Raw genomic sequence first — 26,079 nt, 5'->3', positions numbered from 1 at the left:
TACTGAGATTCCCTGCCCCACTGGGCATGTGGAGAGAAGGGATGGTGTGTATATGAGGCAGTTCCTTCCTCTGTCCCTGCTTATCCTGTATGTCTCTTCTGGATCATGTTCTCTGCTTGTGATGTGGTTTTGTAAGTTGGTTTTTTTTTTCCTGTGGTGAAGCTGATTTTCAGGGTTTGTACTAGGCATTGGTAGCACTCAGGATGTTTTGTTAGGCAATGCAGTAAATTCTGCCTAGGAAGTTGGTCATTGTCCCAAGCACCTCCACTGCCTTAGCAACTATTTTATTATGTTTCCCTTGTGCAAGAAAAGGTTGTTTGCAAGAATGGATGATTTTCATCTCGGTTCAGTGTGGTTCTTAGAAATAATTTGACTTAGAGAGACAGATGTGTTTGTGTTGTAGCAGTGCAAATGAATGATTGTGGCTAGACCTTTCTCCAACAGGCTAATAAAACTTTTACTGAGTGGATCTAGAACATGGAGCAATGAGCAGGTTTGTCAACCTGTCGGGAGTTGCCATGGTGTGCAGATGGGAGCCTGGAAGGACAAGAACCTCGTGGAATGTCCTTGATAATGTAGAACTGTGCCTGTGTTTATAGCATGCTCTTCTCCTGGCACAACATGTGCCTGCATTAATATTCTCATGTACTTTTACAGGGCACTTAACAAGTAACTCTTTTCCAATACCTTTTTGTGAAAATTAACACAAAGTTTTTATACTTTTCCTTTTCAGATGAAGGTCTGTGATTTCTATCGCATGTCATATTGGCTAGTCTAAAGATGAGATGTCTACTTTAAGTACCTAGATCTAAATTCTTATTTTTAATGACAAGTTGAAAATAAGAGGCTGCTGCTCTCCTGCTGTGTGTTTTCTGATTTATCCTTTCTGTTTTCCCAGTACCTTTTGAGCTTGTAGCTTAGTTTGAAAGGTGAAGGAATAATTGAGGACTGTCCCAGCTTGATGGAAAAGCTTTAAAGAATACTATGCCATTCCATAAGAGTGTTCATAAAGGTAGAAAATAGGCAAGAAGCACATTTGAGGTCCACACTGTCAGAAATGTGGCTTCCTTAGCTGTAGGGTGCCCAGAACCATTTCTCTGCTGTGCACGCTCTCCGTGAGTCTGGTGCTCAGCACTGTAACTTGCTTTCATCCCTCCCTGGGTATCTGTAGAAAAAGAAGGGGGAATGATTTTTTGAGTTCATTGCTACATGTCTCATTGTGAAGTCTAATTTTTGTATAGGGATGAAAACTTTCGCTGTGTGCATCAGTTTTAGGTGTGGGTACTGCTAGCACGTTGTTGGGGACTGTACAGGCAACCAGTAAAAGGTGAAGCAGGAGTCTCACCTTTTAGATTAACTTGTTTTCAAGGGTTTTATTATTATTACAGTGTGGTTAATAATGATCAGACACAAGGGCACAGACTTCACAACACCACCGCTGCTACTAACTTTGATCCATTCCTCTTGGATGGGTGCTGTTGGACATAATGTGGGCTCAGTCACTCTGGGTGAAGACATTTGGTTTTGTCCCATCTATACAAAATAGAACTTCCCAGTGCATGTTCACATTGTAAAGATTAAAAGTTCATGGGGCATAATAAAGAGCATGGGGTTTATTTCAAGATAAAAGCTGATGAGACGTAAGAATTGAAAAATTTACCAAGGTATCTTGGTAATGCAGTGGTCATGCAACACTGGGATTCTGGCAGTATTGGAAGGTATGGATTGTGTCTGGGGATGCTTTTCCTCAAGAAAACAACTACTTTGGGGCTATTAAAAAAATCACCACCAACCAACCAACCAGTAAAAAACCCACCACAAATGAACACACACCCCAAAAAGCAGTTGACACAGTCATGTCTACAGTTTTGATGAACAAGTTCTGAAATACTATAGGCTGTGTTTCAGAAGTACTGGAACTGGATTGGATATCATTAAGTAAAATACGTAGTTTGTCTGGGGGCTTGTTTTTCTTACATTTCCTTCTGTTCCTGAATTGTTGGAAACGGTAGCTGTTCGTGAGAGTTCTCTGTGGAGGGCTGAAGTCAGAGCTGCAGATCAGGGTTTTAGATTGGGGAAGGGAAGCGGAGATGAGATCATTATATGAAATGTACTTACACCTTCTCTTTGTTTTTCAGTGGATGAATATATTGCCATTGCTAAAGAGAAGCATGGATACAATATGGAGCAGGTAACAACCCTTTGAATACTTTATTTTAAAATATTTTTCAGCAAGTATTCATACATGTCTTCAAGTGACTGCCTAGAACTGCTTCTTTCTCTACCTTCTATGTTTTCTCCTATACTACTTGTCCCAAAACTGACTGTTCCTAATAGCCTGTACTCTGTGGATACAGAGTTTACCCCTAGTTTCACATCAAGAGTCAAAAGAAGAAAAACAAAACCATTATAATTTCTAATGGAGTCTGGCCATGAGTATTATGCTTCCTCTGGTGACTGCTTCTTGAGCACTTTCAGACCCCCTAAACAATGTTAAAAAGATTGGCTTATCTTTGGACAGCTGCCTGATTGCACTGCAGTTTCCAGCTGACTGCTTGGTCTCTGCTTCATGGATGTCTTGCCAGTTATTAATGAGCTATTGAACCATCATGTGCTTTTCTGAGGCAGACTGATAGCCACAGTTATTTACCTTAAAATTGTGCTGCAAATCATTTTGCATTTCACAGATGAGCACCTTGGCTGTCAGTGCAGTAACCAGGGGATGACTTTGCCAGTGGCCACTGACCTTAGCCATTACCTGTAACATAGGGCTGGAAACCCTGGTCTGAGGAACAGACCGCTCCTTTATTCCCTGTGGTCTAGGACTGTGTACTAATCTTTCCTGTGTTAACTGACAAAGATTTCAAAACTTGCTGAGGAGATGAGTAGATCTGTGCCTGGGTAACTTTTCTGAATTCTGCGGAGTTTCCTCATGCACTCATACTTGCTTGGAAAGGGAAGGCAGGGAATCTCGCAACTTCACATATTGGCAAATCACATACTGTCTCTGCAAGTACAAAACCTGAAAGTTTATGAAATTGTTCAGACAAAGGCTGTGAGCATAGAAACAAATACTTGGGATGGAAAGGGCTTCTATGTAAATGATATCACCCTTGAGTCAGACTTTCAGTGGTTGATACTCATGCTCAAAAAGACTTCTTGCTGAACAAGAGCACTGAAGTTGAGATAGCCAGCAAAATTTCTGACAAAACCAGGAATGATCAGGCTTGATAATTGTAGTTTCTAAGAGCAGAAGACAGCAATCAAATGAACATGAAACCATCAAAAGGCTGTGAACTTAAAATGAAAAAGATGGTAACTCTTCAGCTGATATTGGTATACCCTAGTATTGGTTATTGTGGATAACATTTGCCAAGAGAGATGGTCTTGGAATAGTAAAAATGGGTTTTATTATTTTAGTGGAGAAGTGTTGTTTGGAAAGGAAAGACTGATAGAGAAGATCAATGAAAATGAAGCTTGTGATTTAAAAAAAAAACCCACTGAATTCTTGTGGTTTGAAAAACTTAAATTTAGCTAACAGAGATTTGCATTAATTTTCATGTTGAAAATATAGACCTCCCACTCATTCCTTTGAATCTTTCTCCATTTTTCTGTCCCCCTCTGTGTACAGAAGTTGCATGACTTGCCACATCAGAGTGTAAAGTGACTGAGCAGCTTGTAAAAGTGTCCCTGCTCCTAAAATTTTTCTCATTCCTTCTGTAGCACTCTCACATAATACTCTGGAGTAAACATGTTTGCCATGCCCTTTGGGATTTCCTAGAGAGCTGTGCTAGGCATTTTTAGGAAATAACTGGAGAGGATCTAGGTTGTGTTGCTCTGGAAGGCACACATTCATTTTGTATTACAGGGACAAGTGTCAAGGCTTTCAAATCAGGATGATTATTTGTGTCACCCAGGGAAACTCTGTCTTCAGCAGGTATCATCAGAGTTGCTGTTGGCTGAGTAACTGGACAAGCTGATACTCCCTGGAAGCCAGTAAAAGCTCACTTTAACAATTGGCCACTGTCTCAGGGCTTTGCTGGCCAAGGCAGCCCTCTCCTACACGTGCATTCCCCTGACAGCCGGTCACTTTGCTCCTCTGTCCAGGTGGCTTGGCTAACAGTCATCATACAGAGATTGCCTTTTTCCCACCTGTGCCCACTGCCCAAAACATCCCTTTAAAGGCTGAGCTGTGCCAATCTGCTGCAGGGGCTGGGAGCTGCTGGCAGGGTGCTGGGGTATGTGCTGGCTGGTGCTGCTCTGCCCAGCAGGGTTCCTGTCCAGCTGCCCGATCCGTGCCAGCCCAGCTCCGGTCCCTGTCCTTTCGCTCCCCTTGCCTGTGGCTCAGTGCCCTGGTGTTGGCTCTGCTGCTGTGGGATCATGGCTGGAGGCTCAGGGCTGTGCTGCTGGGAGTCCCTGCAGCCTGGCCAGCCAGCCCCAGGGCAGGCAAAGGGCAGGCTCCCCACAGGCCAGAGAGCTCTGGCAGGCCAGGCACTTCAGCTGTGAGTTGTTGTGCTGTGCTGTAGTAGTCACAGACTTCTAGAAGCACACAGTGAATCTGGCTGTGACCTGGCCTTTCCTGCCAGCCTTTGTTAGACACCCTGGGACAAAGGAGCCTGGGAATGCCCTGTGCTCACCTGTGTATGAGTGCAGAGGTCTTCCAGGGCAGCCCAGGTGGAAGATGAATACTGATCTCCTTGAAATGAGACTATAAGGAAAGTCTTTTTGTTTACCTCTCGATTTATATAAGCAGCTCTTCCCTCAGTTCTCACTAGCACCTCAGTGCTATTTAATGCTACCCTGCCCTCCCAAAATGTCTCACTCCTTGTTTATCCCTTGATTCCTCATAGGGATATTTGGTAGGTCTCATATTTGAAGCTGAATGAGACTGTCAGGGGAGAGGAAACTTGGTCCTTCATGACTGAAAAATAGTTTCTTTGACCTGTCCTTGCCCAGAACGGCTGCGTGGCTTCTGTGACTTCTCGAGTGACTGTGCTACAACTGAGATTACTGCTTGTTCTGCATGGTGGCAGAAAGGAGGAGAAGGTGTCCAGGCATCACTGAGAGTCCAGTAGAATCTGGGCAAGATCTCGGATAACACTAACATTTATATGCATGCTTTCTGCAGAATCTCAGGGGTGTGAGATCCCATAAAGGAACTACTTTTTTGCATAGCAAAGTAGTGGGGAAACCCCGATTTTGGAGGGATTTTGTAATGCTGGGCAGCCAGGGTGAAACTACTAGATAAGGGTAACTATGGCTGTGAAACCTGAGCTGAGTTTGCATATGATGAGAGGGTTACTCTTACATTTTACTCAGCATGTTAGGGATTGTTTTCACTTCACAGCAGTTGTGAAAGGCTATTTTTTAGCTGTGCGGAGTCAGGCCTTCCCAAAATGACTTGGAGTGGCTGCTGCCATGCCAGAGGTAGTGTTGTCATAACACAGAGGGGCTGTGGAGCTTTGGGAGAGGGGGGCTGTGCATGAGTGTCTCAGAGACAGCAGAAGGGGAAGGGTTTGCAGGTGGTGGAGCACAGCACAGGCACTTTAGAACTGAGAAGCAGAGACTGCAACAGCAAAATGAGGTCTCTGTCAAGGGAACAAAAGAGCAGCCCCCAGAATGTGTGAGATTTATACCTCCTTTGGGCCAGGGACTTCTTAGCAGCAAGTCGAGGTGATGCATGTTCTCTGCCTTTCCTTCTTCCAGGTCTTGTTTCATTCTCTTCTCTTTTCCCGTTCCCCCTCAGAAAGAACCCCATAAAGAATTATAAAAACCCCCAGTCAAAGAAACCATCCTTCTAATTGCCAGGAAATGGAGTCCAGCCCTGGAAAGAAGCTGCCTTTTGTCCAGTTGTTTTTAGGTAGACTTCCCAAGCCTTTGCTCAGCATATCTGTGCATACCATGATCAGTAAAGCTGAAGTAATTTCTTAAGTTCTTTCTCCCACCTTTCTGTTGTTAATCTTTTATTACATGATGACCTGTGTGGTTTTGATAAACTTTGGGCTGGTCTTCACAGGCTAGCTGGGGGCCAGATTCCAGGTTTCTTGCACTCAGAAAAGCATCTGATTTAGCTGAGAATTAAAATTGTCTGATGTGTTACCTGAGGAAAATGTCCTAGCTCTCTTTCCATTTTCCAGTAATGTTTCTCTTGATTACAGTTGTCACCTTGGTGTCTGTTTTATTTCTAGGCTCTTGGGATGCTGTTTTGGCACAAGCACAACATTGAGAAGTCTTTGGCAGATCTGCCAAACTTTACTCCATTCCCAGATGAGTGGACAGTGGAAGACAAGGTCTTGTTTGAACAGGCCTTCAGTTTCCATGGGAAAACCTTTCACAGGATCCAGCAGATGGTAAGTGGTGTTGCAGGAGTCGGAAAGCAGAACAGACTATTGTCTTCAGTGCTGTTTGTGCTGAATGCTCTTGAGAGAGAACAGGCTAAAGGGGATGTTACAGGGAGAATGCTACCATGAATAGAAAGAAACAATATTATTCCCAGAGTCTCTGTAGAAGTGTTTTCCTGAAGTGCTTTACTGGTTCAGGATAAACTATGACTCTGTGATTTTATTTTTTTTTTGGAAATTACAGTTTTCAGTCTCCTGTGTACTATGGTAGTGTTTGTCTCAGCTGGAGTTCAGGCATGGTCTGTACACATGCCCACACATATGCAGTAAAGATCATCTCTGTGCAAGGTGATTTTCTTTCTTATAGTCTGATTTTTAGGAATTAATTTTATTGAATGATGCAGTCTGTGCTTAATGTGATTTGGGACTGTCAGCAGACTGTGTTGGAGGTTTATACATCCTTGAAAGCTTCAGTCCTTTGCTTTAGGTTAGTAATGATAATGTTTTAAATGTATGATTGAAAAATTCAGGGATAGATTTCTGCCTGACAGGGAAGTGCTAGGGAGCATGCAGTTTTCTTTTGAAAGAGGGAGAGGATGGGTTGTAAAAATTTTTATTAATTGTATCTTGAGAGTGTCTTCAAGTGGTTCATCACCTGGGTGGGAACTAGACTTTGTTCTTTGCTCTCCTTCAGTAAAGTAGCCTCTTGAGTGTTCCAGAAGGACCCAGTTCCACTGTCTGTGACCCTGTGAAGTGAGCCTAGGCTGTTGCAGTCTGTTCAGCCTCTTTAAAGTACATGTGACACAGGACTGTATTGCTGATCCTGCTGAAAAGCAAAAGGTGACTTGCCTTCCAAGGATGAAGGTCCCTTTTCAAAAGGATGGCAGAAAGAGGCTTGTTTTACATCATGTCTTCCTTGATGTTCCTTGTCCTTCACTGACATTCATTTCCAAATGTTCTTGGAGTCCTAGGGTCTCCCATTCCCTTGGGTCAGGTGATGGAACTCTTGAAGAGTGAAGCTGCTTTATTCCTGTGTTTTTACATAGGAGGGAAGATAGGGCAAGGGAATGTCCTGGGGAAAAAAGAGACCATAAAGCCTGTTCTTCTGGTTGGTTAACTGCCAAAGCAAGAAATTCTCAATTTGGTTTATGTGCAGAAGCATGGCTCTCTGTCCCTGAGTGAAGTGCATTCCAATACAGGGATGCCAAGCTCCTGCACTGTTCCCTAGGTAATGATATTTTTTTACTGTTACTCCCAGGAAAGTGATTCTGCATGAAAGGAATTAAATGGCATGAAGCTTTGTGTTTAGCAGAGGACAGGAATCAGTGGCTCAGGAGCCATGTTAGTTGTTAGTTTATAGATGCTGCCCCATTGGCACCCCTGCAGATTGGAACTGAGGGGAGAAATCTGCAAAGCCAGAGAATGAAAGTCAAGTTACATTATTTACCAGAACTGGTTCTGATATTTTGGCACTCTTAGTACAGGTTTATAGCCAAGTGGATGTTTGTCATGAGCAGCCTTGTCCCTGATTTGGTTCTGTGGAACTCTTTTTAATTTCAGAACATCAGCCTGTTGCATGGCTGTCGTCAGCACAACATTGTCTTAGCACCTGTGCTTTGCCAGGTGGATATCTGCCTCTGTGTAGCTGGGGGCCAGAGTGGGAGTGCTGGTGTGATCTGTTACTAGAACCTAAAGTCAGTCTGCAGTTTGAGAACCAGGCTTGTCTCAGGTGAAGACTTAAACTGCAGTGTTTGAGTGTAAGAGATCTGGCTCTTGCTCATAGTTTTGTTTTCTTTCTCACCTGCTCTGCCCTCCAGACTGAATCAGACACTTAAGTAACACATGTTTTATTCATCAGAAAAGACTGGACTTTCACCTTTTAAAAGTCCTGTGTAAGAGCATCCATGTAGAGTGCCTCAAAAGTAGAGAATTAGTCTTAATGTAGTTCTATGCTTTTTGGAGGCAGACTTTTCATTCCTAATTACAAGGTAATGGCATTTGTATAAGAGGACAAAAAAAAATTTCTGTTTTCCTGTACCCTCAGTTAACCATACAGTAGCATTTCACCTTTTGAAAATATCCTTTGTTGAGACCTTTGACTAGACTTTGTCATGTGAATAAACCTATTTAACCAAACATCAAAGATATGCTTGGGATGTTTGCAATTCAGCAGTTTCTGTGATTGTTTACGTGTGTCTGTGTTGGCTTTAAAACTGTCTGTTTTAGGTCTGTTCTGGCTTTAAAACTGTTACCTCAGTTTTGAGACCTCATTTCAGATTTGCTCTTGCTGTGTTCCCCTTTTCTGGAGGGAACCAGCTGCTTGACTGGTGAGTGGAAGCTTGCTGAGATGCTCTTTGGAGACCTTGATATCCTAAATAGTAGGAGACCTTGATGTCCTAAATAGTAGGAGACCTTGATGTCCTAAGTAGTGGGCACTAACCTGAAATGCTCCCCCGTAGAGCAGAACTGCCTTGCTTGAGCTTTTGAGAGAATCCAGTGTCTCAAGAGGTCAGATGTTCCTTGGAAAAACAGACCAATTGTATGTGAACTTCTGGAGATACTTTACATACAAACATATAAAAGAATACATGTTTAATTTACAGCTTCCTGACAAATCAATAGCCAGCCTGGTGAAATTTTACTACTCCTGGAAGAAGACAAGGACTAAAACTAGTGTGATGGACCGTCATGCTCGTAAGCAAAAAAGGGAACGTGAGGAAAGGTAGGTTTGCAAGCAGAAAGGTCATGTATTGCACACACTGATTTCTTTAGTCTGTCCCAGAAATTCCTGTTAGCTTGTGAGAAACCAGATGTAGGATTTTCCCTAAAACGTTTCCTGGTACCACACCTTTCCCCACCCCTCTTCCCTGCTATGTTTTGCTTTGTTTAAAGCCAAAAGGCACTTGGCAGTTAGCTGTGTTCCCTTTTTGACACTGCAATTCCTGATTGCCTTCCAGTGCACTGGTTACAGTCCCATTCTAGAACTTTTTCTGTGATACTGCTTGAGGGTTGGGAAATTGAGATTAAATCTGTTTACAATCTGATTGGCACTGTTGTCAGCAAAACCAGAAGAGCTGATAAGCAGGACAGTAAAAGGAATTAATGAAAGAGTTGAAATCTGCCTTTATTTCCTCCACGTGATGCTCAGCAGAGTGAGAACGTGCCCCTGCTACAGGAAACAGGCTCCAGTGCAGGAGCCCTCTCAGCCTGTGCCTGTACACACACAGACCCTTCCTCTCCTGTCTCTTAAAAAACTGTGCCCAAGAAAAGGCTGCCAGGCCAAGCTCTGTTTCCTGAGAAAGATGAAGTTAATGCTCTGATTTTGAGTGACTGGGAAGAAAGTAGCACAGGGGAACTTGGGATGAGCTCTCTGGCTGAGCTGTTCCAGGGAGTGCTGGGTGCTTGGCATTTGGGTGAGGCTGGTGGTGTTCAGGAGGTCATTAGACACTGAGATTTAGCAAATGAGCTTGACTCATGCCTTTTCTGCAAGCTCACACTCCTGGATACCCATGCAAGCCCTTGAAGGTAGGTCAGCAGAGTCAGTATCTGTGCAGTTACTGTCACTTGGTGACTTCACCTAGTTCTGGAGCTGGAAGAGCCTCAGAAAAGCAGAGGTTTCAGGTGGCTGTGGCAAAAACAACCGCTCTGAACAGCAGCAACTCCATCCACTTGATGCAGGTGCCTTTTCAACCTGCTCTAAAATGCAGTTAAGGTCTTTGCAAACCAGACTTGAAGTGTGCCTGCCTTTGGAAGACTTCTGACATAATTGGGCAAAATTCTGCAGACGCTTTTCCCCTCAGAGGGGTTGTTGCATTTCCCAGTTGGCTGTTTGCTGGCTCCACTGCATGTGAGCAAGTCTTGTTTGGGAAGGGGGAAGAAATGTGTTTCTAGGGTTGAGCTGTGGTGCACCAGTGACTCACTGAACCTCTCCCATATCTCTGTTAGGTCAGCAGTACTTGCTTAGCAGGCAGGGCCAGGGAGAATACTGACAGCCAACTTGTCCAGTATTTGGTTGGCTTTCTTTGACCTGAGTCTCCTTTTTCATTCTGTTCTTTTCTCTTCTCTGCAAAGACTGTCTATTTTTCTGCTCCCCATCCTGGTTGTTGGTGCTTTTTTTGTTTCGTTTTTCAGCTTTCCTACTAAGTTATTGATGTGGGGGGGAAATCTTTTGATCTTTTGCATGGAGTATGTGTTGGTCTTGTACCATGTAATTTAAGGTGTTTTAATACTCATCTCTCTTTTTCTATGCTCACAAATGAAATTACTGGAGTTTAGAAATACACCTCTCAGTACCTATGCCTGTTTGCTAGGGAAAGTAGCACCTCAGACCATCTGGTGAATGGGAAAAAACTGTATGGGCTGCCATGTGCTGTAATTTTGTAACCTTTGAGGAAGGCATCTGGATTGGAAATGCTTAACTTGATTTACATCTGCAGGAAGCTAAGCACCAGGCCTTCAGCTTGATGTTTGATTTCTGTTCTTCCCCTCCATTATGGAAAATAGTTAAACCCCTGCACCCTCAAAGGATTTGTCAGTGCAGCCATGCAGGGTGTGGAATCCATTCTGGGTGGGTTTAGGGTGCCTGGATTTTCAGGTTGTGCTGTGCCATTCGGTGTTGGCAGAACTTCAGAAGTGTTCTTTGGTTATGGCAATCAGAGTCTACAACTGCAGAAATGAGGGAGTGGGCTTTAATTCAGCTCACGACTAGGGGTCTTGCTTGAATATAGGAACAAACAATCAGCACAGCAAAGACTGTTGTGAAAAGGCTGAAATCTGAACCTAGGTGAGAACACAAGGAAGTTCTTTTGGAGATGTGGTTAAGAGAAGAGGCAGTCTGAGGTACCTCACTCAGTTCCCTCTATATCCCTTTTGTGGCTAGGCAGGGCAATTCCCCAGCCCCTCGAATTGCCACTAACACAGCTCTCAGTGCATTTGGGACCAGGTTTTCAGCACCTGTTCTAAGTTGTATGTGTGGGACTTTGTGTGTGCAGCTCTGGGAGGGGATGCTTGGGAGTGGATTCCCTGGAATCATCATTACCCAAACTAAATTGTGAATCAGTTAGTGAGCCAGGTGGCTTGGGAGAGCAGAAGTGACATGTATGAGTGCCTGCTCTTGTGGAGAAGGATGGCAGCCCATTCCTCCTTAGATGTGGCTGCAGCAGGGACGTGGCCATGTGAGAGCTGATGCCACAGCCAAGTTCAGCAGCGCGTGCTTGTGCCTGCTGGCTCCTGCTCCCTGTGAGCACAGCCATGCCCTGCCCTGGAGCTGTGACATATCTGCACCAGCTGATGCTCCTCAGCACAGGCTATGGAGTTTGATATGACAAAATAGGTTTATTTTCTTGATTAATAAAAATGCTTGATTACATCAGCTTATTTCTTCTGTTTCTGGGCATCATTTCAAACAGACAATGCAATTTATTTTGGTTGTATACAGTACAAAAATTCTAAATCGTGAAAACACATTTGATTTAATGTCTGATTAAAATTGCACCTAAGCCAGACTGGACAGGTGTGCCAAGGTTGCTTTCAATATGGCCTCAATTTCATGCCTATTATTACTCTGTAACTGATAACATCTTTTTCTTTTCCAGGAGAGAATAAAATGTGAGGCTGTCACTGAAAAAAACCCCAAAAAACCAAAAAAAAACCTGAGCATTTTTTGTGCTTGTTCTTGAGGGAGTTCATCTTGTGCATCTCTGTTTTGCTAAATATTAAGGGGTTGTGTGAAATCTGTGTTTTAGCTACTTGCTGTATTTTTAAGTCTTTCTTTCTGCTTCAGTTTGCCTAAAGTAAAAATGCTTAGTGTCCTATGTTCTTTGAAAGATAACTTGTGGGATTAATTTCATGTCTCTTGCCTTCATCTGTGTAGATTTATTTTGCCTAAGTACACTGCTGAGAAGTGTTTCCTGTATGCACTGTCCTCAGAATGAAGAATTTATTGACTTAAACCGATACCAAATAAAATCAACACCAACCCCCCAAAAAACCCACATTGTGGGAATAAAACTAGGGAAGGCTTTTGGGCTTGCTGTGGCATTCATGCTTTTGTTTTAGCATGCTGTTCATAGAAAAAGAGAGCCTCACAAACTAATGCAGTACTGTTTGCTTTTGTATTCCAGTGAGGATGAAATGGAGGAAGCAAATGGAAATAACCCTATTGACATTGAAGTTGAACAAAACAAGGAGAGCAAAAAGGAGGTATAATTCTGTTTCTTACTCCTGTGCAAATGAAAGTGTTTATTTACTAGCTACTTCATGGCAGTACCTAATTTTCTTTAGTACCATGTCTAGTTGTCAAACAAGAAAAGAATTGTCTTCAGAATTATTCTTAGATCAAGACAAGTATGGATAAAGAAGTTGTTATGAATAGAGCTGGGAAACTTTAACACTTCACCATCCCATGCTAATGTACTATGTGATTGTTTCCAATCTCTTTTATCTTCTCTTTGTCTGTCTTAGTTTAAACAACCCTCAGTGGTTTAAATCAACCTAACTGCATGGAGATGGAGTAAAAGCACATTCCCTTATGGAGATGGCTTGGTGGAGGGGGAATCCATCCTTTTGTTCTAGGTAGACCAATAGAAGTACGTTTATGTACACGTTAGACTCTGAGGTACATTCCTGGTGTATTGAGTTCCCCAGTAATACTTGTCACTTCAGCAGCACCAGGATTGCAGCTGTATTGGTGAAAAGTAAAGGAGAAAGCTTTTGTGACTAGTTAATTTTGTCTGGCAGGGTGACCTTAACCTGTTGTTACATCAGCTCAAAATGTAGTACTTGTGTTTCACTTCAAGTACTTCATTTTCTGTGGGCATAGAGTTCTGGATGAAAATAGCTACACAAATATAACAGTTCTGAGAACCCAGCCTGTGATGCCCTGCAGGAGATCATATACTTCATCTCCATGTGCATAACCTGCAGGTTACCTGTTACTCAATAAAAACACCTTGTTCAGCAGCAGTGTGGGTTGTATGTATGAGTTACAGGAAGATGCTTAAGACTTTCTTTCCTTGAAGATAGCTCCCTTTCGTGGTTTCTTCTAGCTTGATTTCTCTCCCAGTCTCTCTCCCCCAGTCATTCTATTTAATTTCTTAATTTTTTTAAAGATTATATTTAGGGAAAATCCGCTAGATGTATTTAAAAACATGATCCCACACAGTCAGAAAAAAGTCCCAGAGTAATGGTTTTGTCAGTCACTCTCAGTGAGATTAATTCCTCCAACAAATAATTTTTCATGGAAATAACTGAAAAATCACCACGTTCCCATCTGCTCTTCACCCACGTGAAGGTGCTCTCTAGACTTTCCTGGAAAGTTTTGCTTTGTTTCCACTGGTGGAACCAGCATGTTCCTGATGTCTTCCTAGGGGCAGAGTGGATGTGAAGCCATTTGTATTAATCCTTACAAGAAACTGAGGTCTCAGAAGCCTCAGGAACACTCAGACAGGAATGGTTTTCACTTGGCTAAGTTCCAGCTGTGTACTTGCAGCTCTGTAGTGTTTTTTAAATAATGCTATTGTCTCATTTCCCATTATTTTAATGAATTTACAGTTAAGATTTTCTGTAAGCTCTTCAAAAGCTTGCATTTGTAAAAGAACTCTCTTCAACCCCCTTTATTATTTCTTCCTTCCCCACCAATGCTGACATGTCCTGAAGGGGACTTTTCAGGACAGAGATTGTGCTGGAGGACAAAATGGGTCTGACAGCCGAGTTGAGCTGTGCTTGTTTAGTCTGGAGAGGAGGAGTCTCAGGAGAGACCTCTATCACTCTCTGCAGCTACCTGAAAGGAGGTTGTAGCAAGGTGGAGGTTGGTCTCTTCTCCCAGGCATCCAGGGACACAATGAGAGAAAATGTTCTCAACGGAGGTTCAGGTTGGACATCAGGAATAATTTTTTCACTGAAAGGGTGGTCAAGCACTGGAATGAGCTGTCTGGGAACATGGCAGAGTCACCCTCCCTAGAGGTGTTCAAGAAATGACTGCACATGGCAGTTGGTGCTGGGGTTTATTTCACAAGTGTTCAGTCAAAGGTTGGACTCCATGATCTTGGAGGTCTTCTCCAACTTAATGATTGAGTGATTCTGATCTTACAGTACCTGAACTTAGGGCTTACTGAAATGCCTTGAGAAAGAGAGCAGGTAACCATGAGGGGATGAGTTTGTCCTTGATCATTAGGTTTCTTTTAATGATGTGGTTGGCATGCAGGGGCTGTGATGTTCCAGCAGCCCAGGACTCTTACTGTAAGGAGCCTCACTGTCCCAAATCTGCAGAGATGGTTTCTTCAGCTCTGAGACCTGTTGGTTGCTCTCTGACTTACCCAGTAACACTGGGATTTCTCAGAGTATCTGAAATCTTTCATCTGTTTCCTCTTTTGAGGATCATTGGAAGAAAAATCCTTTTTTTTTTTTTTTAATTTAATTGTTAGTGCAACTGTTTGGATTTCCTTGCATAGTGACTCCATAATACTGAGGTCATGACCTAGACCTGCTTCCTTTGTATCTCCTTGTTCCTGGAAGTGCCTCCCACTTCATGCTCTGTTTTTATGTAGCTTGAGATGGCTTTATCTTCTTTTTACATAGTGAAATCTGAGGAAGGGAACATTGTATTAAGGAGTTTGTAAGACTGAAGTGCACTGGATAGTAGTGGCAATATCTAAATAAGCAGGAGCACTGCTAAATCCCTTCTAAATCCCTGCATTTTAATTCTCTCTGGTTTTCAGAAATTGGTTTAATTCTCAAGAGAAATGTGTGTGGCCATGAAAAAAGAGTTTCCAGGGCAGACTAGATGTTCCAAATTTTTGCTGGGGCCTAGAGGCATTTGGAGCTGTCAAAAATTGTTCTGCTGGAGCTCTGGTTCTTGTCTGCAACACAAAAGAGCTTTGCATTTTTTGAACTGTGTAAAACAGTAATTTGAAACTGCTTTCATTTTTCTTTAATGTTGAAGCTTCTGGGATGTTTGCACGGCAGGCATTGCCTGTTGGTCAGCAGACAGGCTGAACCTGCAGTGAGGCATTGCTGCGTGGTCCTGGGAAGCAGTGTATGTAGATGAAATATGAGTGGATCTGAAATGTCTATCCATGCTGAATAATTTACCTGGCTCACTTATCAAAGTGCTCCTTTCTGAAGCAGAGAGCAGAGCTTACTTCACTTGTTCATAGCTTAGCCAGTCTGGTTTCTCCTGCTCACCACCTGCTTTTCTATCTGCAAAGAAGGCATAGGGGTATCCCTCCTGCAATGGCAAGAGTTTCCTCTTGCCTCTGGGCTTGCCCTAGGCATTAGATCTCATGGAATACTGTGCACCAGTGGATGGAAGAAAAAGGTTGAGAGCAGGCAGCTGTCCACATTGCTGCTGCTGCTGTGGGGCTCTGGCCATTGTGCCCATGAGGAGGGTGAAAAAGCTTTTATCCATGGTAGCTGTGCTGGAGTCCTTTGAGGGTCAGAACCTCATACTTGCTTGGGGTTTGGTGCTCAGCTTCATGTGGTTTCAAATGCAAGCATTCAATGCTAATGGGCAAATGCCACAAACTGTGTGGAAACTGCATGTAGCTGCAAATTAGGAGGAAAACAATAGCACCAAGTGGAGCCAATGTGTTTAAAGCTTGCAGTGATCAAGCAGAGGATTCACATGTACTGCCTCCCCTCTGCTTTTTCTCTCCTTGCCACCCTTCTGTTCTGTGTTCTTGGCCAGGCTCCAGTCACTGGGTAAAAAATCTTAGGTATGAGTTGATTGTTGAGTATAAATTCTGGAAGAAATGGTTTTGCTATCTTAGAATCAGCTTTGCTCTTGAAGGATCTGTAGTAAGTGTCCTGGCTAATCTACCTGTCTTTGCTTTGGACATAAAGGATAAAAATAGGAAGTGCTCTCTGAAATACTCCTTTTTTAAAAAAAACACTTAAAATTTGTTTTAGGTAAAACTGCACCATTTTGATGGAACAGTTGATATTCAAGTGCTATGCAAGAAAACCTGGCTTCCAAGAAATGGTGTAGCAATCTAAGAATTACCCTGTTGTCAGCTCACTCCTTTATCCTTTGCCTTTAAATAAATTTGATTTATTCCTTCCTGTGTCTGTCAGGTAGTAAAGCAACTCTCAGTAAGCTGTTTTAGTTATGTTCTTTCTGTTTCCACACTTCACTTTGTTTCCTTCTGGTGGTGTGTCCAGATCTGATGATGAAAACAAGAAGGGTTTTGGAGGTTTGAAAATAACCAGAATATTTAATAAATGCAGAATTGGGCATCTGTCTCCCAAAATGAGACTGGGCAGAGAAGGCAACCACAGTATCTCTGTAAACACTGAAAGCTGCTAAAGGAAAGGAGAAATTTGTATAAGACAGTTTGTATGACATGCCACTTAAAGCAAAAATGTCCTCCTGTCTGCATACTGGCATTGTTGTTAACCAGCCTTTGATGTGGCTAAAAATCAGTCACAGAATGGTTTGAGCTGGAAGGGATTCTAAAGATGTTTAGTTTTGTAAAATGACTGACTGCTGTTTGCCAGGTGCCACCTGCTGAAACTGTCCCTCAGGTGAAGAAGGAGAAGCACAGTACACAGGCCAAGAACAGAGCAAAGAGGAAACCTCCCAAAGGAATGTTCCTTTCCCAGGAAGATGTGGAGGCTGTTTCTGCCAATGCAACAGCTGCTACCACTGTACTCAGACAACTGGACATGGAGTTAGTCTCCATCAAACGGCAGGTACGAACGGGATCGCGCGGGAGTACCTGCTGCCTTTGCTGGTGCTGCCTGCTGCAGTCTGCAAAGCTGGCAGGAATTTGTAGCTTGGCAGTGATGATGCACAATGCTACGTGCCTCAGTTGACAAGCTGCTGTCCTTGTGCTCTGAATGAAGCTCTGGGTTTTACATCTTAGGTTTTAGTTCTGTGGGCAAACCTACTTTGGACCTGAAGCAAAACAAGGGAAAGTTCATAGCACGAAATCAAAGGAATATTTGTTGGCACCTAGCTTTTCTTGCAGTTCAGAATCCCTTCTACAGTTTTAACTGTAACTTTCCTCAGGTGGCAGTGCTTTCAGCAGTATGCTATTTCCTTTCCCTTTTCACTTTTAGAAGTTGCAGATATGTTTGGCTTAGTCTTTCCTAGACAGGTATCATACAAATTCTCTATGTACCTTTTGCTTTCCTGATGGATCTGCCTTTTAAACAAATGTTTTTCAAATTTCTGTGAGTAAATACAGGTTTGCTACATGAGTTTGTTGCCTAGATCTGAGCAATTTGCTGTTTCTAAAGCAGAGATCTGTCTCAAGCTCTTTATTAAAGTTAATAGAATTGGTGTTTTGGCCTGAAGCCTTTTTCCTGGCACTCTGGGAGAAGCTGAACTCTTTAGCAGTCTTTGATTTATTACTTGCTGCAGATGGGTTTGGTCTTCTTATGCTGGGCTTTATACAGACCTGGAAGTTGGGGCAGTTCTTGGTCCAAATAACTTGTAGACAGCAGAGAATAAATTAAATGGGATCTCCTGATTTGCCAGCTGCTCCTGCTGTACATTATTTCAATATAGCAAACTTTCTTTTTGGAAAAGGCAGGCTGTGAGAAAAACTGGAAGGCTGAGCTTTTGAGGTTCCTGCCAAGGCTGCTGGAAAAACACTTGTCCAAAGATTTTTTTTTTTTACTCCTCCTTAAAGGGATGAAACTTTCTTTTCAGATTCAGAATATCAAACAGACAAACAGCGCGCTCAAAGAAAAGCTTGAAGGTGGTATAGAACAATACAGACTTCCAGAGGTGAGATCATTTTCTGACCTTTGTTAATTGTGAGGATAAATGTTAATGATATACTTTGACTAACAGTTAATTCCTTGTTGCACTTTTGAGAGGTTTTCATGAGCTCAGATACAAATGAAAGTGTATAAATTAAGTTACCTAATTTTTGTTGCTGCTGTTGTCTAGGTCGTCCAGAAATTTAACGCACGTTGGACCACAGATGAGCAGCTTCTTGCTGTACAAGGTATGGCACTACAAGTTTATTTGTACTTCAGTTGTTGATAGTCAAAACCCTATCATTTCAGAGCTGAGTTTCTCTTCAGAAGGTTAAGGAAGGAGGACTTCGACACTGCTGTGTACCAATGCCCAAAGAATGTATTTGAACAGGGATACAATATTCCCCCTTCCCCTCCCTGGGCAATATAAATGGCATCCTATGAATGTTTGCACATAGTGTCTGCTTGACCAAGCTTTCAGAAAGTGAAATTCAGCTGGCATCACTGTCATCTTTGTCTATGTAACTTTTCAAGCAGTACAGGCAGATTTAAACAGGCCTTGTACGTTTGACTCTACCCATCTTTTACTACACCTCTCTTCTCTTCTCCAAGCCTGGTTTTAACTGTGTCTCTTTCCCAGTTTAGACTTTTCTGTTTATTCTGCATTAATCTGAAGAAGGTTTGAAACCTTGACAGAAGTTCAGCTTTGGATCTTTATGCTGTGACTCAAGCCTGATTGTGGTCTTCAAGGAAATAACACACTGCTTTTGTTTTTGTTACTTTTAGCAATCAGGAAATACGGCCGAGACTTTCAGGCAATCTCTGATGTGATTGGAAACAAATCTGTGGTGCAAGTGAAAAACTTTTTTGTAAATTATCGACGTCGTTTCAACATAGATGAAGTCCTACAGGAGTGGGAGGCAGAGCATGGCAAAGAGGAGACAAATGGAACCAATAGCCAGAAGCCTGTAAAATCTCCTGATAATTCCACTAAAATGTCTGAAGAGGAAGATGAGGTAAATCTAATTTAAAAGTCACATCAAATTTCCAGTCTGAGCTCAGTTCGAATAAATGTGTGTGTGTATTTATATATATAGTCTTTGCAAAAGCCATTTTTGTCAGTCTTCATTCAGTGCATATTTCACTTCATCTGGGTATACAATTCCAGTACTGATTTGGGGAATTGGGAGATCCAGGCTTGTATGAAAGTGGAAGGAGAACAGTAAATTTGCAGCCCTCTGACAGTATGTGTATCTCATCAGAACACAGATGTTTTAATACCTCTTTGTGCTGAAACCCCATGTATCTTTATCTCACTTGGATGTTTTCCCTGCACTCAGTTCTCCTAGCTTTTCTAGGTTTGGCTTTGTGGGATCATAGAATCTTCTGAGCCAAAGCTTGCTCTTTCATTTTTGGTGAGTGGTTTCACTCGAATGAAGGGAGGAAAGCTATAAGCAACATGAGCGTGTGGAACTTCACTCTGGAGTTACCTAAAGGCAAAGTTTCCTTAAGTTTTCAGCTGTTTCTGAAAAGGTAAATTTTAGGAACAGCCTCTTCTTGATGGAGGTTCAGAGAGTTAACACTTTTCCAAAGGCCATGTAGGTTTGAAATTAACAAAGAGACTGTAGGATGTTAAAGTATGGAAATTAGTTACAAAAAATTAGTATTAACAATAAAGATTAATACTTAGTCTTGTAGAAGAAAACCATGGTAGAGGTTTGTGTGTTAAACAGTCTGATCAAGGACTTCCTTTGGCCTAATTTATAAGACAACTTGGTGAAAAAACTGCATTGTAAATGCAAGCACAGTCAACAGCATAAGGCAAATTTTGGTTGAGCATGGAGTAAAGACTTCTCAGTGTGCTGTATATTTTTGTTGCTCTGATTAGGGCTGGATCACTTGGATATTCATTGTCCTTCAGACATTCAAAAAGCAGAACTTCACTGCTTCACAAAACCTAATAATCTGCAATTCAAAGATGCTTTTATCTGGGAACTAAGTCCAAAGGTATGACAGATGGACAAAACCAAACTCAACACTTGCCTTCACAGGTGTGTGTGAGTGAAATTGTCCCATTCTTCAGAATTGAGAGATGGAGTAAACCAGCATTGGTGCTGATACATAGCCACCAGTTTGAAAGATATGTGGCTCTTGTCACTGTCTTTTCCTGTGTCCTGTAGAATTATATGTTGGTAATGCAGAGCTTTTCTTCTCTGAGCCCTCTGAGATTCTTCCTAGCTTCAAATACATCCTTGCTTCTGAAAGCTGAGGTCTAAAAAGAGGAATCTCACTTGGCGTAGGGAAGCAATGGCTTCAGCAGGAGCTGGAGTGGGCTGAAGTGTCCAGGTGGGTGGATACTGGAGCAGTGAGGATCCCAAATGAGTTGGGAGAGTGGAGGCATGACAGCAAGGTCTGGTAAAATTACTACTAGAGCAGCAGTTGTGATCCTCAGATTGGTGATGGACAGTGTCCACTCTGGAGCAGACCAAGTCTGAGTGGTGGGAACCAGACCAAAACAAGCTGTGAATGTGGTGCTCCTGCTTCAGAGGGGGCATAAGCAAAGTGCTGACTGGGTGTCTGTCTCAGTGGTTCTGGGGCCAAGGTGGAACATCACTGGGGTTATGACACAAGTGACCTGCATGGGCTGGGAGAGGGTTCCTGGTCCCTCCTTGTGCAGTGCTGCATGGCTGGTGCCTGCTCTTGAGGGCCCTGGGACAGGCAGTGTCTGGTCAAGTCAGGTGGACTCAGCAGTAGCCAGAAGACTTTGCTGGCCTAACACTGAAATCCCTCAGGTGCTTTCTTCCCTGGCATGCCTGGGCTGTCTGGCCATCAGCTTCCTGAAAGGTGCACCAAGCTTCTGAGGGCTTTGGGCTTTGCCATAGCAAGTGGCCATAGTTCCTTTCATTTGAATGGGGGAGGTGAGGCTGCTGGTTATAAAGCAGCATCAACTCTAGTCTTAATACCTATGTGTTTAGATTCCCAGCAACAAATCCCAGTGTGCCTCAGAAAGGGAAAGCTGTTGGAATTCCTCCCATGTGGCAGGGTTGTATGTTTTGTCACTGTCAGTACCATAGATTTGGGCTGAAGTTTGAAGATGCTGGAAAGCCTATGTGTATTCATTTTAAGCTAAATGTCTGCTTTTTCTCTCCCCTTCCCTCCAGGCTACTTCTGTTCTTGATGTCAGATATGCATCTGCTTCATGAGAAGGTGCTGTAGCCTAGAACAATTTGTGTTGACTACTGTGTTATCCAGGATATCAGGTATTAGCAAACCTCAGACAGCCATCTGCATCATATCTGTGGACAAGCAGCTATTACCAAAAAAAAGGCAAACGCTTCCAGTCCTGTGCTACATCTGCCTTAATCTCCCCTCATTCCTCCATACTGCCTCCACTTTCTTTCAAAAGCACCCAGGTAGCTCAGCTCTCCATTTCACCAACGTCATGCTTAAGCATGGGGACTTCTAGAACCAGTAACACCTATCTATAAATTTTGACCAACCTGCAAAACAAGGAGCTCCTTAGCAGCCCCACAGTAACTCTACACGTTAGGAGTTCTTATAACACTTGGTCCTTAGGGTATAAGTATGTATTGCTGCATGGCCTCGTGGTCTCCGCTTCCTGTGTATTCTTACGATGACACTATGATTAGTGAGCTTTCTATAAAGGAGGGGCCTGTGCACATGCCAGCCGTGGCAGGTTCGTTCTGCAGTGACAGGACATGTTAGCAAGCAATCATGAATAATGCAACGTGATAGGAAATGTTATTTCTAAGGTTTGGTCAGTCCAAGGTTGTAGATGTAACTCATTACACTTCTGGTTTGTGCAATTCTTTCCACTGTATTTGTGTGTTCTTGCTTCATAGAAAGCTCCCTAATTGAGCATTTTATTCCTGTATATTTTAATGGCTTTTATTTAGTGCAAAAGGGAATACTTAACCTGAAACTGTTTGATATGCTATTTAACCCCTGGCATTCAGCATTTGCATTGTAACTTGTTAAGTGAGTGCTACACAACTTTCTTTTTCCTGATCCTCTGTGGGATTAAGTCAAAACAACTTTCTCTGGTGCCTCTCCTTTTGGGGAATATGTGCCTTTTTGCATTTGGCTACCATAGATCACTTTCTGTCCCAGTGTCTCGTTCCTCTTCAGAGCGCTGTTTGCCAAAGACATCAAACTGCTTCTCCCACTGGAAGTTTGGCGGAGGGTTGGAGCACAAAATTCAGCCTTCAAGAATTTTTGGTTTCTTGCAAGTGTAACGGAGAAGAGGCGGGTTAATTTTCATTGGCCATTTTAACCCTTCTGAAGCACACATCGCTTTCATGTTCTGAACCAAAATATGCAATTTAAAATCTAAGAGGTGCTTTTCCAAATACTTGGTGCATGCAGCTTTCAAATCCCAGCCCTCTGCTTGGATGGCCCGTGCTGTGGCCTGTCTAGCTGGCTTGAACTGGAACTGTTCTTGCAAGTCCCGTGGGAGGACTTTGCACCTTCAACAAGGTGGTTGCTGACTGCCGAGCAGACAGTGTCCAGGGAAGCTAGAAGCAGCAGTATTACTTCTTGTCCAGTGGAAAGCTGCAAAATAACACTAGTCACAAAGCATTTAAAAATGGTTAATGATGTTGGAAGAAACCACCAGGTGTCTTTGCAGGTGGAAAAAAAGAACCTTCGAGCCAAGATGGTACACAGTGATGTGCAGCACCAGCCTTTCTTACACAACTTGCAATGAGCTAGCCCATGGCCTGGCCTGCAGCTGAGGTTGATGGAGCTTGGGGCCAGGCCCTGGACTTGGTGCTGAGGTTTGGCTGCTGGGCTGTGTGCTGTGGTGGCTCTGCTCTCTGTACCCGAGCGGGGCAGGCTAATGCCAGCTGGGCAACAGAGCTGGCTCTGGCACCTCCTGCAGTGTGGTCACAGCCCCAGGAAAGGCAGGGGGCAAAGGCAGGGGATGTGGCCTCTTGTAGCACTGAGGTGTGGTCTTACCCTTGGGCCGTGTGTGAGGAAAGGAATTCAGTGTCAGAAACTGGGCAGCAACACACAGGCACAGCGCAGGTAGAGATTTCCTAGGGCAGGTTGGAGTGTGGAGCCCCAAAAGGGCCCTTTCAGCCACTTGGCAGCTGTTTCTGAGCAGTTCCATTCTAGTAGCTCCAGAGAGATCCTCTGAGGTGATGGGAGGATGGAAGGGAGCTATTCCCTATCCTCTGTATTGCCTAGCTGCTGCTGTGAACTGGCAGCTCTGGTGGCTCAAATGTTCCTTCAGACCTGTGCCAGTTGGTGCTGGGAGTCTCTTGTGGGAGGGAATGCTAGGTGTTAGCCAGTGTGAATTAGGAATAAAGACCGGGCAAATAGCACTGTGAATCCAGTTGACAGTTGTGGTGTAAAGCAATGCTGCTCTTTAGAAACACTCTAGTTTTAAATATTAAACCTCCTGCTGGTACCAATGTGTGGAGACAGGTCCTCACCGGTGTGGGAGCTTGCATCCCAGCTGGGGGGGCTCATCAGGAGAGGCTTCTGTTGGAGACTTAGGTACCTGTGAGGACTTCTCATTGGTTTTTGCCCTCAAATCTGTCCATCTGATCAGAAAAGTTGTGTTTTGGCTTCATCCCCATGGGGTAGGGGGAAACGTGTATCATTTGTGATATTAGGAAGAAAAAAGTTGTTTAATTATTTTTCAGTTTACTGCTATCTTATTGTAGTTGATACATGCAATATAATAGCACTGTATTTTAAACGTTTAGTTTTTTACATTCTCTTGAACTATGTTTTTAAATGCGATAAAATCATTTTAGCTTTCGAAATGGTTTGACCTTGTTTAGGTGAAGACCCTCTTTTTCTTTTGTTAAATGGGTCAAGCATTAGATACATCAACTGGTTGCATTCTGACTAGAAGGGTCCACAAAGATAACTGCATAAAATAAGAATATTCACTTAAATTTTGTTTCTTAAACTATCGATGTGAATGTCATAATTATATATATTTTGTGGAAAATGGGAAATTATTTCTCCTAAGTATAAGTTATTGTGCAAAATATGGTATCGTTAAAGAAAATGATAGTTTAAGTTTTAGTTTTAGAAATCTTAAAGATATAAAAGTGTATTGCATATGCATAAACAAATTTCATTTGTTCTATTTAATTTTTATGTAGTTGTGTAAAGTGCTAGGTAACTTCTTTTTTCACTTATCCATTAAAACAACCTTGTTACTTGAATATTCGTGTTTAACTGGTTTGAAAAGTGATCAGTTTTTGTAATATAATCTTATAACCAAGGGAAATAAATACACGCCTCAGTTGTGCTTAACAGTAAAGCAACAATGTACAATCAGACGCTTAAGACCGTAGTAGCCATACCTGGTAGTGCAACCACAATGGTTGTGTCTCGATATATTTAATACCTATGGGGATAATGGTTTCTTAATATATTTTTACAAGTTTGCAACCAGGAAGACCCCATAAATATCCACTAGAACACTTTTTTAATAGTTCAAATAAGAGTGAAACTCTTACTCTCTTAAAGCAATGTCCTGACAAACATTTTTCTTTCCTGTACAAATACATCAGAAACATTATGTATTAAAATATGCTCATTGTCACTTTAAATTTCAGTTTTTATCTATGAATTTGCTAATATGCTGTTGGTATTCTTGCACACCAAATATGAGCCAGACAGTGCATTACACTAACTTGATCACTGGATTTATGAACAAAAATCTCCAAGTCAATGAAATGCAAAAATATCATAGGAGATTTTTTTTGATAATGCGTTTATTTTTCAGATTGGTATGAATTTGTACATAGCCCATTCAGCAATGAGTGGGCTGATATTTTACAAAAAAAAAAGGAGAAAAATTATTTTATTAGCTCCAGCTTGTCTTCAGTAAGTCAAAATCTAGTGATCTTGTGCAATGCCCCTAAAGCAAATACTTTCTGCCACTCCCTGGATTAATGCAGCTTTTCCTGTTGATAGTAAAGCACAATTGCAGTGAAAGTTACAGTTCAGAAGATGGAAGGTCAGTATAGTCTATGCATGTTGTATAATAATGAGTGTTTACATTCATATTCTCCTAAAATAAAATTTATACTGGAGTGTATAGTATTCCATTATGTAGATTTTATCAATTTTGTTAACTGCTTATAGATTGCTTAAAAGAAGTTTTTTCAAGATTTTAAAAGATGTATAAGGTTAAGTTTGCAAATATAATGGAAATGCTGTATAGCTTTTGAAGTGATGAAATACTCGTTGGGATTTTAAAGAAAGTATGTTGTAATAATGCTGTTGTAAGTAATATTTTAAATGTCTTTTTTGCCTGTTTTCTATTATTCAGCACACTTACTGTGATGAATGTTCATAGCATTATAAAATTGCTTAGCCACTGAAAAGTAACATTTGGTTTTGGATTATTTTACTGTATGAGGAATTATAGTGGGGTAAATTCCTTTGTGAAATTCTACATAATTCATTTTTCTATGATTTCCAATGTTTGCTGACATCAAATAAAATTTTTTCAAGCCATTGATGTAATAAAATATGTAGTAAAATGTTATTGATGTAAAATGTGGTTCTGATGTGTAACTGACCCCCTACCTTTCAGATTTTGGTCAGGAGATACAAAAGGGGTTTTCCCTTTCCTGACAGTGTCATCCCTCAGATGAGGAGAACCTGAAGAATAAACTGCTCCCTCTTTGCTTCACATCCAAAGGACGTGGCTGTACAAGTTAACAAGATTGTCATCCTTCCCATGAAAGAAACACATTTAAATGCATAGGAAAAGGCAACACTTGCCCTCAAAGCTCAGCACTGTGCAGTGTTGCTATTGATGGTGCTCAGAAGGGCAAGAAATTTTGCACCTTGGAATTTTCACAAGATCATGTTTTTTGACTTGACATGCTGGAGTGCTGCTGAGCACTAAACACAGAAGCAGAGACAGGATTTTGTGGGGCTGTCTGGGGGAAAAGTGCTTTGAGCAGATTTCCCAGCAGGGCTCTGGGAGCCCAGGGTTAGCGCAGGACAGGAGACAAGAAGTTCTGTGCTTTGCTCG

At 42.3% G+C, this 26,079-nt stretch overlaps 1 protein-coding gene across 1 annotated transcript in view; it reads left to right on the top strand.

Annotated features, from left to right (window-relative positions):
• RCOR1 (REST corepressor 1) overlaps positions 1-25,561 on the top strand; it is an 80,969-nt gene extending 55,408 nt beyond the window's left edge. Inside the window, exons 4-12 of the mRNA XM_084208563.1 lie at positions 2,139-2,191; positions 6,189-6,350; positions 8,945-9,063; positions 12,464-12,542; positions 16,836-17,030; positions 17,995-18,072; positions 18,238-18,295; positions 18,834-19,063; positions 21,209-25,561. Of these exons, the coding sequence (XP_084064689.1) occupies positions 2,139-2,191; positions 6,189-6,350; positions 8,945-9,063; positions 12,464-12,542; positions 16,836-17,030; positions 17,995-18,072; positions 18,238-18,295; positions 18,834-19,063; positions 21,209-21,250 (1,016 nt within the window). The 3' untranslated portion in view covers positions 21,251-25,561. The remainder of the gene's footprint in view (positions 1-2,138; positions 2,192-6,188; positions 6,351-8,944; positions 9,064-12,463; positions 12,543-16,835; positions 17,031-17,994; positions 18,073-18,237; positions 18,296-18,833; positions 19,064-21,208) is intronic.
• Positions 25,562-26,079: the final 518 nt, after the last annotated feature.

This window comes from Fringilla coelebs (genome assembly GCF_963513975.1).
Source record: "Fringilla coelebs genome assembly, chromosome: 6".
NCBI lineage: Eukaryota > Metazoa > Chordata > Aves > Passeriformes > Fringillidae > Fringilla > Fringilla coelebs.
The sequence above is the reverse complement of the archived record's forward strand: the minus strand, read 5'-3'. Positions and strand labels throughout refer to the sequence as shown.